This window comes from Bidens hawaiensis, unplaced genomic scaffold (genome assembly GCF_021521415.1).
Source record: "Bidens hawaiensis isolate Kalapana, Puna unplaced genomic scaffold, B.hawaiensis_p1.1 tig00005823_1, whole genome shotgun sequence".
In the NCBI taxonomy this organism is placed as follows: Eukaryota; Viridiplantae; Streptophyta; class Magnoliopsida; order Asterales; family Asteraceae; genus Bidens; species Bidens hawaiensis.
Window position 1 is genome coordinate 487,154 of NW_027491384.1, and position 16,718 is coordinate 503,871.

The 16,718-nt window shown below is 32.0% G+C and overlaps 1 protein-coding gene, 1 long non-coding RNA gene and 1 pseudogene across 4 annotated transcripts; 2 read left to right on the forward strand and 1 right to left on the reverse strand.

Annotated features, from left to right (window-relative positions):
* Positions 1 to 1,301: 1,301 nt before the first annotated feature.
* LOC143630811 (receptor-like protein kinase HERK 1 pseudogene) lies at positions 1,302 to 1,948 on the forward strand (annotated as a pseudogene).
* Positions 1,949 to 9,143: 7,195 nt separating this feature from the next.
* Positions 9,144 to 12,167, forward strand: LOC143630791 (putative serine/threonine-protein kinase PBL28). 2 transcript variants are annotated; one of them, XR_013153239.1, is made up of 4 exons: positions 9,144 to 10,407; positions 10,632 to 10,729; positions 10,824 to 11,176; positions 11,351 to 12,167. XR_013153239.1 is itself a non-coding variant. In XM_077099707.1 (3 exons), exons 1-3 carry the CDS (start codon positions 9,295 to 9,297, stop codon positions 10,936 to 10,938), a joined length of 1,326 nt encoding a protein of 441 aa, XP_076955822.1. In that variant the 5' UTR covers positions 9,144 to 9,294; the 3' UTR covers positions 10,939 to 12,167. The 2 variants fall into 2 exon arrangements, 1 of the variants encoding a protein (XP_076955822.1); XM_077099707.1 differs by having other exon boundaries at positions 10,824 to 12,167.
* Positions 12,168 to 12,410: 243 nt separating this feature from the next.
* LOC143630774 (uncharacterized) lies at positions 12,411 to 15,567 on the reverse strand. Of its 2 annotated transcripts, XR_013153238.1 has the most exons (8): positions 15,454 to 15,567; positions 14,088 to 14,160; positions 13,832 to 13,990; positions 13,423 to 13,601; positions 13,262 to 13,339; positions 13,096 to 13,148; positions 12,941 to 13,007; positions 12,411 to 12,767 (listed from the first exon to the last, which is right to left on the reverse strand). It is a non-coding gene; the product is annotated as an uncharacterized LOC143630774 (long non-coding RNA). The 2 variants fall into 2 exon arrangements; XR_013153237.1 differs by having other exon boundaries at positions 13,262 to 13,601.
* Between the last annotated feature and the right edge of the window lie 1,151 nt (positions 15,568 to 16,718).

The following is a 16,718-nucleotide window of genomic DNA, read 5'->3' on the forward strand; positions in this document are numbered from 1 at the left end:
TTTAGTAGACCATTTGAAAAAAAAAAAGAAGTTAAACTTAAATGACAAATTTAAATGGATTAAAAAAGAGAAACATGGCTACATAGATAATTTAATAAACCACTTGAACAACAATGAAGTTAAACTTAAATGACAAATTTAAAGGGATTAAAAAACAGAAAACATGGCTACATACACAAACATGTGATTAAAAATAGATGATATATTATGCTATTGAAATTGCATCCAATAAAAATGAAATTTAGAGTTATTATTGATCAAAATGTATGTACACGGTCAATAGGTCATGGTTAAAATTGTTAAATACTATAAAAGAAGAGATAAAAGTTTATAAAATATAATAATACAATATTCAAATAAAAATAAAAAAAAAGCTCTGTTTTGTGGGTTTTTTTTACATGAAGTTAAAAGAAAAATGGAATTTATTCAAACGTAGTACACCTTCTGTGCATTTTAAGGTAATGTTTGACGACTGACTTAATCACGTTTTATTTTTAATTAATTAATATAATGTAACTATTAAAGTGGAGTAGGGTCGTTCAAAATTTGATTCGAATTCGAAACATTTGAAATTCGACTCGATTCGAATTCGAATATGAAGATTCGAATTCGATTTCAATATATTCGAATTCGATTCGATTCGTATTCGAGTATAGTAATCGAATACGAATTCATGATTTTTTATTCTATTCGATTCGAAATTCGAATTCAAATTATATAATATATTAATATATATTTAATTATTAATTTTGATCAAATTCGTAATAATAAATGTCCAAAACATAATAATTAATCCCAATAACCCATACTGGTATTTCTTAATTTTTTCAGAACTTAATTTTGAACTTATTATCATGTGGTATTATAGCTACTTCAAACTTATAATTATGTGCTTTACATTGATGCTTATGGTTTTTGAAGTTTTTGACATAGGTAAACTTGAATCAATTCGAATTCGATTCGAATTCGAGTTTCAAATACGAATATAATCGAATTTCGAATATTGTATATAATACGAATACGAATACAAATCGAATAATCCAACTTTTAAATGAATACGAATCGAATACGAATACCAACAAAAAAAAATAAATTATTCGAATTATTCGATTCGATTAACTTGAAAATTCGTTATTCGATTTGATGAACACCCTAAAGTGGAGTAATCCTCTCCATTCCTATAAAAAGGCAATGCTTTTCATTCTTAACCATACATATCTTTCAATTCCATTATTGAAATTACAATCATCTTTTTGTCTTGGTTCTTTACACATATCCTCTCAAGCTGTGCACTTGCAAACATGGATAAAGTCTTGCAGAGGTTTCAAAATCTTAAAATCCAACTGGAAGAAATTAAATCAGCCACCAACAACTTCGACCATAAGAATTATATTGGAGTTGGTGGCTTTGGGGAAGTCTATAAAGGAGAAATGTCTCTCTCCGAGGGCCTACGCATGGTTGCAATTAAGCGGGACCAAGGAGACGCTGAGTTCTTGAAAGAGATAACAGCGCTTTCCCGTTACAATCATGAAAATCTTATCTCTCTTCTGGGATTTTGTTACCAAGAGGATGAGGCAATCCTGGTGTACCAGTTTGCATCTCGTGGAAGCCTTGAGGAACATTTAGGTTCCCGTGATCTCACGTGGTCAAGACGTATCAAGATATGCCTTGATGCGGCGAAGGGACTAAGATACCTTCATGATCCAAGGGGCACACATCAGAGACTTATCCACTGTGATGTGAAAAGTGGCAACATCCTACTTGATGACCAGTGGGATGCTAAGGTTGCTGACTTCGGGTTCTCAATAATGGGCCAGGCTAATGAGCTGCAGTCGACTGTTATCAACTTAGCAGCCGGTACTCGTGGGTACTGTGATCCGCAGTACTCAATGACGAACACCTTGACGAAAGAGTCGGACGTGTACTCTTTTGGTGTGGTGTTAGTTGAAGTTTTATGTGGGGCACTATGCTATACATATACCAATAACTTAGTGGCCACATGGATTAAAAGCTACGAAGAGAAGAAGTTAAATGATATCATCTTTAAAAGTCCAACCACTCAACCACTGTATCAGAGCTCTTTAGAAACGTTTTCAGCAATTGCATATCGATGTTTGAAGGAATCTCGTGAAGATCGCCCTAAGATGTCTGAGGTTGTGACAGAACTTGAGACTGCATTTGAAATTCAAGAGTTTAAAAGTTCTAGCTACGACGATGTATTAAAAAGTGCAGAAACTCCTCTGAACTACAAATCCGAAGATCAATTTATGATGCTTTTGTCCAAAGGGGTCCTTCTTAATGGCGGCAAAACGGTAATTTGCTGCTGCATATGCCTATTTTAAATTATATACACGGCCTGATCAGTCTTTGAACTTGTATATGCTCAAGTGAAGCATATTCATTAGTAATTTGATCAACCAAGCTTGAATCGAGCCAAGGGTCTCACCCTCTCTACTCTACATCTTACCTTCCTCATATCCTACCATAGCCTTTTGCTATTTATGGGATTTACCGAGTAAGATAATGATGATAACGATGATCAACCAATTTCTTGGAAATATGATATAATTAACATGCAGGAACTAACTTGAATTTGTTTGCTGGCCATACAGTGGTTTTCATTAAATAAGAAGGGAGAACACTGTGAGATGATATCTATTGCAGAGTGTTCAGGTTCAGAATTTGAGAGTGGAGAATATAGTTCAAGGTGACTATTCTTGTTTGTACCTAGCTTTTGAGAATATATATATATATATATATATATATATATATATATATATATATATATATTTGATAAATATATAAAAAGCAATGCATTATTCTTTGCTACCTACTAATCATGCAGATTTCCTAAAGGCACCTACCATTCAGAAAATGGAATATTCAAAACACGTGTAAGAACTCAATTCTTGTCACTTGGAATTACATACACAGTCAACCTTGTGTTCAAGTTTAGGTGCAATGAGAAGGTGAGAAGACGTGTAGATATATACCTCAAATACAAATTACAAAGAGTGACAGAAACTTCAATTTCAAACCATGCATATGAGAGAGAGGATGGATGGCTAAATTGCATCAGTTTACTTGTGACCACAAAACTGTTGATCTTCAATTATTGTTTGACGGCTTCCAAAGTGATACTAGGATAGAAGCAGAGGGCATTGAATTTCGGCCCTTGGAGAAAGTAAGACGACAAATAAAAGTTCAATTACTCATGTACATGTACATTGTTAATTAATTATATACACCTGTTGAACTTGCATATGTTCAATAAAAGCATATTAATTAGTAATTTGATCAAACAAGATTGAACTAACTTGAATTTGTTTAATGGACACACAGTGGTTTTCAGTAAATAAGAAGGGGAAAACTGTGAAATGATATCTATTGCAGAATGTAAAGGTAGATTGTGGGCTAAAGATAATTCAAGGTTATATGACTAAACCTGTATGTAGCTTTTGAGAATATATATTTGATTAGTATATATAACGCAATGTATCATTCTTTGTTATGTAATTCACGCAGACTTCCTGAAGACACCTACCTTTCAAGTGATGGAATATTCAAAACACATGTAAAAACTCAATTCTTGTCACCCGGAATCACATACACCGTGAACCTTGTGTTCAAATTTATAAACAGAAAGATGGTGAGAAGATGTGAGCCGATATCCATTAAATACAAATTACAAGGGGAGGCAGAAACTTCAGTTTCATACCTTGCATATGAGAGAGAAGATGGATGGTTTATGGCTGAATTGTACCAGTTTACTTGTGACAATGCAATTGTTCATCTTAAAATTATGTTTGAGGGCTTTGTACTTCGTCGTTATGGTACCATAGAAGTTGAAGGCATTGAATTCTTGCCCTTGGAGAACGTAAGATTACAAATAAAAGTTTATTTATTCATGTACATTTACATCATTAATTAATTAATATCCTTTAGTGTTCTTTTTGTGTTGTAAATTAACTTTCTAGGAAAGAGATCAGCCACAATAACGTTATGTATTCTCAACGTTAGATAAACAATATTAGTCATTATTATGGTTGTTTTCTTTTATAGGTGGAGCATAAAGAAGATGAGAAGCAACCCATATCAGATGCAAATTGGGAAGAAAATTTGCCAGTTGATTATGAAGACATTATGAAAAGGTCAAAAAAACAGTGGACAACCAAGGAGGAAGCGTACCCAATAATGCGCAATGGGTTCTTATTCAATGATGACAAGACGAAGAGAGGCATTGTAAGTCCACTTTTTTTTCTCATATTGTGTTGTCGTGGAGCCTATGGATATGGTTCAAAGGGAGGGAAGAATTACGTAACAAGGGATGTTGGGTATTATTTTTAATCACAAGAGGGGTTTTCGGGATCACTATTGGCGAAATATGGGAACACATAGGGGTGTAGGAGAGATAAAAATTGTAAACCACTTATTCGCCATTACCATTGACAATTTAACTCTTATTAACCTCTAACAATGGCATTTTAACTCTTATCCGCCACTATCAATGACAATTAACTCTTATTTGTCACTAGCGATGACAAGTTTAGTCTTACTTTTACATAAAACTTTTCCATTATCTGATTACTCTCTTATTCGACAATACTAACCCCAAAAACCTCTCTTGTGATTGAAACCCAACACTTGTTATCAAATGTTTGAAAGAAGCCCCACTACTAAAAAAAATTCCGTAATAAGTACTAATTACATGTTTGTATTATTGTTTGATAGTGGTTTTCTCTTGACAAAAATGGAAAGAAATGTCATATGCCATCAACGACTTGCAGACAGAATATGTCCCCTCTCATATCTTTACCAGAATCAAGGTTCTTTTATATCTTCCTGTTAGCTTTCTTGCAGAAATTACCACCTATTGCAAATCTGTGCAACATATGTGAATAAACAAATTTATAAATTCTTTCACATGAGAGATGACTTTCTAAGATTTTTCAGATTTGGAGAAGCCTTTCTGATTGATCGTTGGAAAGTCATACTTGAAAATAATGTCCAGCCCCAACTAGTATCCTCTCAAACAACGTACGCAGTTTACCTTGTCTACAAAGTATCAAAAGACCAATCCGGATTTGAGGCTCCCATGGAAGTGGTGAATTTACGCTCGGAAGATATTAAGTATTGGTATATCTATTTAGTAAGTCCTTATCAAATCCCAGTTATCAAACCAAAGGCTGATCAAAACACTCACAACACACCTACACCTAATAAGCTGATACAAACAAGCCTTCCACAACAGAGAAACGATGGTTGGATGGAGGTACAACTTTTGGAATTCTCGCCTGTTACAACCACCGAAGTGATTAGCATGCATCTTTTGATGAAAACTACTGATGACTATAAGAATAAGATGTTTAGGGGGCTTATTGTTGAAGGCTTTGAGTTTAGACCCATATAATTCTCTATTTGTTTTTTTTACAACGAGAACAAAACTGTTAACCCGATATTTGTTTCTTTTTCTATTTATTTGAAGCACATTTTGAATCCTATTTTGATTGAAACAAGTCTTTTTCTACACTCTCATTTCGCTTTGTCTGATGTAGTAACTATTTGTAATGCTACTCTATAATAACAAAATAATGATAAAAATTATAACGACTATCACTTTGATACAAAAATGATAAAAATTAATGTAAATATAAAAAAAACTTGGTTGATATCGGTTCGGCTCATTACGGATGTGCTAATGCACTTCCTATATAACTTACAATACAAAAATATATTCTTTTGTGAATACAATTACGTTTTCAACTAAATTTATATACTTTATTGCGAATACACCTTCGTTTTAAAAGCGCGGCGTATATAAAATGAATATGTCGTAATGGCATACTAAAAAATCTAAAAAACTTCATATGGTGATCATTAAAAACATGCCATAACGACATACTAAAAAACTTCGTATGGTGGTCGTTAAAAAAGATCAGTAACTTAAATATAAATATAAACGTATATAATAACAAATTAGAGAACATATTAAAACCATGAATACTTTAAGGGGGAAATTGTAAAGTAGACAATGTTTTGCAAAAGAGATTGTTTGAGAATCAAATGAAAACAATTTAGAATTTTGAAGTGACTAATTTGGAAGAATTTAAAAGTTAAGGGAGTAAATTTACAAGAGAGTTTACTTCATTGTAGCAATTCAGCTTTATTTTAATACTAGGTTATTGACCTGTGGGCGTCACGGGTGGAAAAATATAAATCATGTAACATCCACACGTTTCTAGCATCACCTGATATATAAATCATATAAGAACATAACATTCAACTAAAATAACATCCATTTTACAATTATAAATTAGTAAATAATTCTTTATAAACATTTGTAGTTTTATTTGTAATTTTACCTTCCTTGTCTTGTATAAGTATTTTAACACCGTCTCTACTCTTCACTCATGATAAAGCCACATATAGTAGACCATGTGTAGATACCGGTTCTCGCAGGTATATGCCAACTTTTGCTAATGATTGGCCTTGACTTTTATTAATAGCCATTGCAAAACAAACCACAACAGAAAACTGTCTCTCGTTTCAATATGAATGGCAGTTTCTTATCTGAAGGAGCTAGACCACTACAAGTTATATAAGTGCGAAAGCCAATGTTAGTACTTGAAATAACCTTTACTTCGATAAAACGCCTCCCCAGGTTAATTACTTGTAATCTGGTTCCGTTGCATAACCGTTCTTCTGTCAATATTCCTTAGTAACATTACTGGCACACCAACTTTCAGAACCAATCTATGATTAGGCATCCCAGACATCTTTAAACCATTTAGAAAATCCGGTGAGTGTAATGCTGGATCGAAACCAGGACCAACACTATCATACTTGTCTATACTATCATAATTGAGATATTCAACTTCTTCTTCGGGAAACAAAGACAAAAATTTGTCATTAATATCTTGGACAACCTCATTTAAAGGTGCAAGTATGACCCTTTCTTGAAAATATGAAATGTGATTAAAATTTTTCAATAATGTTGGATATACAAAAGCAGCAATCAGATCAGAAGTAGAATCGGATGAATCACCAATCAAAAGATCATCTGGTATATCTATAATAACGTTGTTGTGTTTATAAATAATGAAATGAAAATATTGTATTTATAAATAAATGATAATTTACATTAATTATAAGACATCATAACTTATTTGAATCAAATACAAAAACATACAAAGACTAACAAAGATAAATAAAAATTTAAAATATTTTATAACTTATATCAAAAGTATAATAATAAGCAAATAAAGAAATTAATCTTCAAATCAACATAACAATTTTACAATTTTGTATCAACAAAACTTCTATCTCAATGTTGATTCCAAAGATGAACTTTATCTAAGACATTTATTACACATCAGTAACCTTAATGTTTATTACTCTAAGATAGTACCCCTATTTATTTACATATCAATTTAAATATTTGTTGCACATCAATGTTAAAAGATGAATAATATTTAAGACATTTCTTTTTATAAGTATATTTTAAATTTATGTTACAAAACAAACTGTTATGACAATCTAAAACCTAAATTTAGTCTTTTATAATACTATAATTATTTGATCTTCAAAATAAAGTCTTAATCAATATTCAATAACATATTAATTTTTATTCAAGTACAATTGACATATAGTTGATTCCTAATATATATCATTTAAGAAATTAGGCAAAGCTTTCTCATCCATTTTTTTATAACTTCTTTATTGATAAATTATGTTAAATAATTATTAAATATATATAATAATAATAATAATCTAATATTGTTTTAATAGATTGTGCTCTTTAGCTTTTAAGCTTCTTTCATTGTGTATCCGTTTAGTTTTGTTAAAACTTGAACATAGAAATAATTAGAAATTGTTTTTTTCATTATGGGAATAATATGAATAAACTAAGAAAACATTTCATGTTCACTAATGGTTATTTACGAAGAAAAATGTATAAATTAAGGAGAAAACGTGTTTTAATTTTTAGCAACCACTATTTGTTCGACAATTATGTTAAAATCATTTTATGCATTACTTTTAGGTGTTTAAAAATATAAGATTTAATGTAAATTAATGTTTGTCAACTTAGGAATTGATTTAAAATCAAAACTTATATTGGGTCAAAAAAGTATTATAATTTTGTACAATAAAAATAGTGATTGTAATACGAATTAAAACATAAATTAGTAGATTATGTATATAAATATGGTTGATGACTATTAAATAAACTTTATAATTAATTTTATTTAAACGAATATAAGTTGAAGTTACAAATACGTTTTATTTCTAGTTAGGAATAAGGTATTGATATATTTTGATACCATAATTAAAAGTGTAACAAGTACAAAATAAATAATTAATTAATACCAATCAATAAGTAAGTGTATTCAATAACATATTATTTTTACCTATATACTAAAAAAAGTAAATTCCGATAGCAAAACAAACCGACTCGCTACTGACCAAATTCTCGTTGCATCCCGTCGCATCTCGCGGGCTCTTTTACAGTTATATTTTAATTGGGTTTTTAAATAGTAGTCCAGCCAGCCCATTTTTAACGTGTTTTTTGTTTATAATTTTATTTAAGTTAATACGGTCAAAAGTCGTCTTTGACAACTATTAATCGATCAAGTTCAATGTAAAGAATAGCCGACGGCCTTACCGTCATATTTGCAATTTGCAAGCATTTCAAGGTTTCACCTCAAAAGCCCGTCAACTATAAAGACATAAAAAATGTACCACCCCTAAAGAAATAGCTCGTGGTTTTTCAAAGACCATGACTTTCCTTGTAGGCGTCTAGGCATTTGCTGTTAATAATAAAGAAAGACTACTTTTTGATATTTTCTCATTAAACAAAGTGTCTCCGAATGCAAGTTGCTGAGTATTTAATTTGTACTAATAGAGACATGATAACCATCCCTAATTTATTTATTCAGAATATTATTATATGCAATAATAGAGGCTTGACTTTTATCTAACTACATGCTCGAATGTACGTACAACACCTTTATGCCTTTGTGGTAGATGTTGACTGCTAATCAGTTGGTACGTTTAATTATATTTCATTTCAGAGTAACAAAAAGTAATTGTTGAAGTGGTATATATGATAAATTCTAATTTCTACTCTTCTAATCCTATATAAAGTCATTGCTTTTCATTGAGCTCGTTAAAACAAATTAATCTTCATTCTTAACCATCTTTCATTCCACTGATCACACCAAATTAATCTCGTGTGTCCTTCCATTCATTCTTATCCCATCTTTCAGTATTATAGTTATTACTTAATCCACAAATATGAAGACTAGTTATATGCAGGCAAATATTGATGCATTCTTGCAACAGTTTCAACATCTTCATATCCAACTGGAAGAGATAAAATCCGCCACCAACAACTTTGACGATGACAAGTGTATTGGAGGTGGTGGTTTTGGGAAAGTTTATATAGGAGAAGTGTCTCACTCTAAAGGCCGAAGCACGGCTGCTATTAAGCGCCTGGATCGTAGGTATGGACAAGGAACACCTGAGTTCTTGAAAGAGATCACCATGCTTTACCATTACAGGCATGAAAATCTTATATCTCTTCTAGGATTTTGTTACCAAGGGGATGAGATGATAATAGTTTACGAGCATGCATCTCATGGAAGCCTTGACCGCCAATTAAATTCACGTGATCTCACATGGCCACAGCGTCTGAAGATATGCATTGATGCAGCGAAGGGACTTAGCTACCTTCATGATCCAAAGGAGACACACCAGCGACTTATCCACTGTGATATGAAAAGCGCCAACATCCTACTTGATGACCAATGGAATGCTAAAGTTTCTGACTTTGGGTTATCAATAATGGGTCCAGCTAATGAGCAATATTCGGTTATTATAACCTTTGCAGCAGGTACCCTTGGGTACTGTGATCCACAGTACGCGATGATGCACACCCTAACAAAGGAGTCGGACGTTTACTCTTTTGGCGTGGTACTTTTCGAAGTTTTATGTGGGACGTTATGCATTACTGGTGATGTTGAGAAGAATTTAGTGCCCACATGGATAAAAAGCTATGAAGAGAAGAAGTTACCTGATATTATCTTTAAAAGCCCGGCCATTGAGCCATTGGAACAAAGTGCTTTAGAAATATTTTCAGACATTGCGTATCGATGTTTGAAGGAATCTCGTGGAGATCGGCCAGAACTGGCAGAGGTTGTGGCAGAACTTGAAAGTGCACTCGAAAGTCAAGAGTTCCACGAAAGTCAAAAGCTACAAGAAAATCAAGAGTTTAAACGTGAATGGAACAAACAACGTTCTTACTACGAAAAGATATCTAAGACTGCAGAACCTCCTCTTAACTACAGATCCGAAGTTGAGTTGATGAAGCTTTTCTCCAAAGGGGTCCTCCTTAATGGCGGCAAAATGGTAAATAGCTCTTCTATATATGTTTATATTACTTATAATCATAACCCATGCCGTCGTCAATTACTCTCACAAGTAACACTTACATACACCTTAGTTCTTGAACCGGTGTATGTTCAGTTAAAGCATTGTGTTTAGTAATTTGATCAACCAATTTAGATTGAAAAGATGTTATAATTTGAACACACATGACCTAACTTGAATTTGTTTATGGGATCGATGTACAGTGGTTTTCATTAAATAAGAAGGGGGAACATTGTGAGATGATATCTTTTGCAGAATGTTTGGGTTCAAAATTCCCTCGTACATCTGAATTCAATTCAAGGTGACTATTCTTGTTTCTAGGTTTTGAGAATATTTGATAAGTATATACTTTTATAAAGCAATGTATCATTTTTTGCTATGTACTATTCACACAGATTTCCTAAAGGGACCATCAGTTCATGGTATAAGACAGTACGTTCAAGCACATGTAAACACTCAATTCTTGTCACCAGGAGTCACATACACAGTGAACCTTGTGTTCAAACTTAGACCATACGGGCACACCCTTGGGGAGCTAACTACTTATCCTGTAGTCCTTAAATACAAATTACCAGGGGAGACTGAGAGTTCAATTACATACCTTGCATACAAGAGAGAAGACGAATGGTGGATGTGTGAATTGTATCAGTATTCTAGTGACCGCAAAATTGTTGATTTTCAAATTCTGTTTGTCGAGGCTTTTCGTGACACAGAAGTTGAAGGCATCGAGTTTCGGCCGTTGGAGAAAGTAAGACGACAAACAAAGGTTTAAGTATTCATGTACATCAATAAATATATATGTCCTTTATTTTGCTTTAATTCCTGGATAATAGGTGATCTGCATTATTTTCAATCTAAGAAAACCGAATCCATATTGGTGATTAGATCAAAGTCTTACTAATATGGTTATGTTCTTCAATAGGTGGATGAAAAGCAACCCATATCATATTCAGATTCAGATGCAAATTGGAATGGAAAATTGCCAACTGATTATGAAAACATTATGAAAAGGTCTAGAAATAGCTTGCAATGGACAACCAAGGAGGAGGCGTACTTAATTATGAGTAAAGGGTTCTTAATTGGTGATAAAATGATGAAGAGAGGCTATGTAAGCCATTTGTATTTTCTATGTTTTTAAATCTTATAATAATTAGCATGGTCGTTCGAAGGAAGGGAATAGCAGATACTAATTGCATTATTATTGTTTGATAGTGGGTTTTCGTTGACAAAAACGGGAAGCAATGCCTTACGCTATCAGCTGTTGATATATCATCTCAAGAGTATTCGGGCGTGATAGGTGGAGGGTATCGGGGCGCGTTGCCTTTACCTGAATCAAGGTTCTTGTATATCTTGTCATCAACTTTCTTGTAGAAGTTACTATCTATGGAAAATCTGTGCACCATATTTGAATTTAACAAACTTATAAAATCTTTTCAGATTTGGAGAAGCCTATCAATGTAATGATTATGAGACTATTGCATTCAAAAAGGAAGTGTCCCACCTAGTATCCTCTCAAACAACATATGCAGTTTACCTTGTCTACAAGTTACCAGAAGACCTATCCAAATTTATGGTTCCTGTGAAAAGGAAAGATTATAATTATCATTATGCCTCACCAGATTATCATCAGTATATCCATTTAGTAGTTCCTCAAACCCCAGTTCTTAAACCAAAGGCTGCTCAAAACACCCACAACCCACACAGTAAGGAGATAAAAAAAAGCCTTCCACAACAGAGAAAGGATGCACTACAAATAAAAAGTCATTTAATGGCACACACAAAAAAACAAAGAAGTGTCACTAAAGAATCATGTTGGAATGAATGACACACAAAAAAAGTGTCACTAGAAGCACTACCACTAAAACCTATTAGTGACACTTTTTTTGACTGCCACTACAAACTTTTGGGCGTTTTGCGGCACTTTCTTGTATTTTGTATGCCATTAATTTTTTTTTACTTTTAGTGGCACATTTTTCGTCTGCCGCTACAAACCTTTGGATTTTTAGTGACACATTTTTCATCTGCCAATACAACTTTTGACTTTTGGTGGCATTTTTTTGTGCTGCCGCTACAAACTTTTAAACTTTTAGTGGCACTTTTTTTTACTACCATAACTTTTGGGCTTAGTAACGATTTTTTTCAACTACCAGTAAAAACTTTGAATATAGAAATCATAATATCTTCACCATAATTAAAAGCTCGATCGCATTCCAAACACATACCGAATATCTAGTAACTCTAAAATCAAGATAAATATATAAAGAAAAGTTGAATAAAAACTATAAACATCTCCGTGCCCATTAACCTCTTTCACCATCTTCAATTTTCATGCAAGGTACCTAATAAGAAAACAAAGAGTTTTCAATATGTAAACAATATGACCACTAACTTTAGTAACCGGCTTAATTTATTAACCTAAAACCGTTCATAACCAATTGAAATAAACCATATTAACACTAGCTATATTTAAGGAAACAAACGAGCTGAGTGGTTTTATTATTTTAACACTTACATGTAACGTCATGAGGCTTTTTCTTTTGTAATTTTTCCAGAATCAGCCCGCAAAATAGTCCTGTTTTCTAACTCACATAAAAAAGAAAGTAGTTAGTAATTATGATGAATAAACTCATAAACAAAGTTCGCACATTTGAATTTTGTAGAACTTACAACATCCCAGTGAATATTCCGGCTCTAGTTCATGGAAATAGTTCATTCCCGTACTAACATGACAACAGTTTAGATTTAAGAATCATGACTTCAATTCTAATTATGTCTAGATACTAAGTATTGAACATTAGTATTTATATTAGCAAACATGGAAATTTATAAGTACCTTGCTATATCCATGGAAAATTTCAAAGCTGTTATTGGCTTTTAGTGCTTCTTTCCGCTTTAAAATTTAAAACGCACCCTAAAATATACATAAACTTATATGAATGAAAATAATGCCAACTTAAAAAATTAACCTAGAAAGTAATGGTCACAGTTTATAACCTTTGGCCAATACTCTTTTATTATTATTGGAATACTTTGAGTCAAAGCACCCAAAAATTGGACCGCATTCAGATGTCGGCAATCAAACAACCAACACGTTTTCCTTATCTGTAAAAAGATCGTCTCCAAGTTTTTTAACCACGAATTTTTCCAGGTTATGAAGCTATCGTAAAGGTACCCTGAAACATTCCAACAAAATGATTCATTTAGCAGTATACTTTTAGACAGTTTAAAATGATTCATATGATATCTTATTAAATCTTAAAGAAACAATTAGTTTAACATTCTTACCTTGAGAGTTTTAGATGATTGACCGACTAAAACAACCAAACAATCCAAATTGCATGATATTATAAACAAAACAAGCTAAAAGATATTACAATTCAATAAAAAAGATTAAAATACTCACTTTAGGAGCTCAAAAATCTTGGTGACACATTCGCTTCAATTACAGCTTTGATTTTTATCATTTGTACCATCTGAAATATACGAAAGTGCCCAACAAGCATCGGCTAAAACTTATTCATCGTTTGAATGATTAAGTTGTTGAATATCCAGAAACGCAGGTCTTGTATGTTGAAACAAATGAAAATTAGTATTAACAATTTAAGTTAGTGAAACGGAAGCCTATAGGGATAATAAAATACAGTTTTTTAAAGACCAACCTAATCAAAAGAAACTCCAATCTCAACAAAGCGAGTAACAACACCAGCTTGAAAAATTTCTTTTATGGGCGGGCTGTAATTATATCTAGAAACTCAAATTAAAACCGTCAATTTCATATCAACAAATATGAATATTCATAAATTCATAATCTAACATGTTTTAGTGAAATTGGGGAGATTAGTCTCTCACATTCGTAAGGATTCTTGACAACGTCCTCACACGAGTTGCAACATTCCCCATATGACTGTAAAAATCCGAGATGATTTTTACAAGAAATGAAAAAAATATATAAGTTTTTGAGCAAAATATAAACAGTTTATCTTTTTTTTTTTTGAATTAGCAATATTAGTTTATTAGCCGTGTATTATCTTTACAAGAAATGAACAAAATATATAAGTTTTTGAGCAAAATATAAACATTTTATCTTTTTTTTTGAATTAGCAATATTAGTTTATTAGTCATGTATTATCTTTACAAGAAATGAACGAGTTCATTTTTGTTTATCTTTGTTTTAACCGATATAAGCGAACGACTCACAAATATTATTGAACATAGATAAAGTTATAAAACTGAGCTAAAACCAATTATATGTAAATGTGAACAACAATGTGTTGGGCCTAAAAAGTTATTAAAAGTAGACTGAAATGTATATATTAACAAACTTAAACAAAAATAAACTAACGAACATAAATCCCCCCTCTCCAATTTCACTATGAGTGACAATTATATATCATAAATAAATATTACTATATGAAATAGGTTGTGCCTTCAAAATAACATATTTTAGTAAGTGCATTCACTAATTAATAAAGGCAACACGAACAAATATGTTAGTAATAAGTCAAAACATTTTGAGTTCTCCATAAACATAAATTAGGATCTTTATGGATTATCAATATGAGTAGTTGAGAACTACTAGAACTTGATCACAATATTTAAGTTTGCTACATGAATTAAGTGTAAAGTAATGTCTAAAATCATAAAATAACATATTATTATATGAATATATAGATATAGTGAATCAATAAATTCATTATATACTATTATTATTATTATTAGATCTGAGCTAACAACTTCAGTTGTCAGTTGTTAAAAGTCTAAGACATAATATGTAAATTATGAGGTTTGAACTCAAAATATGACGGGAATTTAAGCCAAAATCAACATTATCTGAACAATTTCTATGAACTTTCCATCATAAATCAAGTATTTTGTTATTAACAACGCTAATTATAATATATCAACAATAAACTAACCTAAACCCTAACTGTCATGAAATCAGGTTACGATTCAACAAATTTACAAATTGCAAAGACCATTAAACCAATCTAAACAAGCTGAAGTGAGATTAAAACAATGGCAGACCTTTGAATCGATCGAATTGAGATAGAAGTAGTCGGATAGCAACTATTGACCGACGGAGAAGAGAAGAGATGGAGGCGGAGGCGGTTGCGATGGTGCTCATATAGTTTGAGGCGGTTGTGGTTGCGGTGGTGGTTATCTGGTTTGAGGCGTAGGCGTAGGCGTAGGCGTAGGGAACAGGAATATTGAACGAGGAGGAAGTGGAGGCACAGTCGTAAAAAAGGGTTTGAGATATTGGGAATTTGGGAGAATATAAAATAACATTTTTTATATTGGTTTTGTAACCGAGTTTAATGGTGGCAAAGTTCTCGATTTTATTTTTGTTTTATATATGTTTTATTTTTCTCATATTAAAAATGCCATTAAATTTTAAATTAGTGGCATACACAAACTGCCACTAAGATCTTAAATTAGTGGCATTAAAACTAAGTGCCACTAAAAATATGTTATATTAAGATGACATACATAAAGTGTCATTATCAAACTAAATTAGTGACACAAAATCTAAATGTTATTAAAATCGCGTGACACTAGATTTAGTGGCATATGCAAAGTGTCACTAAAATCATAATTTAGTGGCACTAAAACTAAATGCCACTTAAAATGTGTTACAAGCAAAGATGACATACACAAAGTGCCATTAAAAACGTAAATTAGTGGCACAAAAGCTAAATGCCAGTAAAACGTGTGATAATGGATTTTTAGTGGCATACACAAAGTGCCACTAAAATCATATATTAGTGGCATTAAAATTATGTGCCACTAAACATGTGTTATAATCAAATGTGGCACACACAAAGTGCCATAAAAATCTAAATTAGTGACACAAAATCTAAATGTCATTAAAGATGTGTGCTACAAAATGGCTTTTTGTTTGTAGTGATGGTTGGATGGAAGTGCAACTCACTACTACCGAAAATAGAATTAATATTAAACTTAAACCGGATGTGGGTAGTATCTATTTCACTGGGAATTTTAAGGGTCTTATTATTGAAGGCATTGAGCTTAGGCCCCTATAGATTCTCTCTCTTTTTAATAACGGACAATTAGGACTATTTGTAAACATAAAATTAGTATTAGTTTTCTATTTGGGAGGTAGTACATTTATTAATCCTGTTTTCTTGACAAAAATTACTTATGATTCATGTGTATACGAAGTTGCTGGGATTTCATATGCTTAAAGAATAGGCTAAATTTTCTTTTGTATCATCTGTGTTTTTGGATATCAAGAACACATAAATTACAAAATAATTATTCATACACACATG

Coding starts and splice junctions, on each gene's coding strand:
- LOC143630791 (XM_077099707.1), top strand. CDS start 9,295: ATGAAGACTAGTTATATGCAGGCAAATATTGATGCATTCTTGCAACAG. Junction 10,408..10,631: donor TCCTTAATGGCGGCAAAATG/GTAAATAGCTCT, acceptor ATCGATGTACAG/TGGTTTTCATTAAATAAGAA. Junction 10,730..10,823: donor ACATCTGAATTCAATTCAAG/GTGACTATTCTT, acceptor CTATTCACACAG/ATTTCCTAAAGGGACCATCA.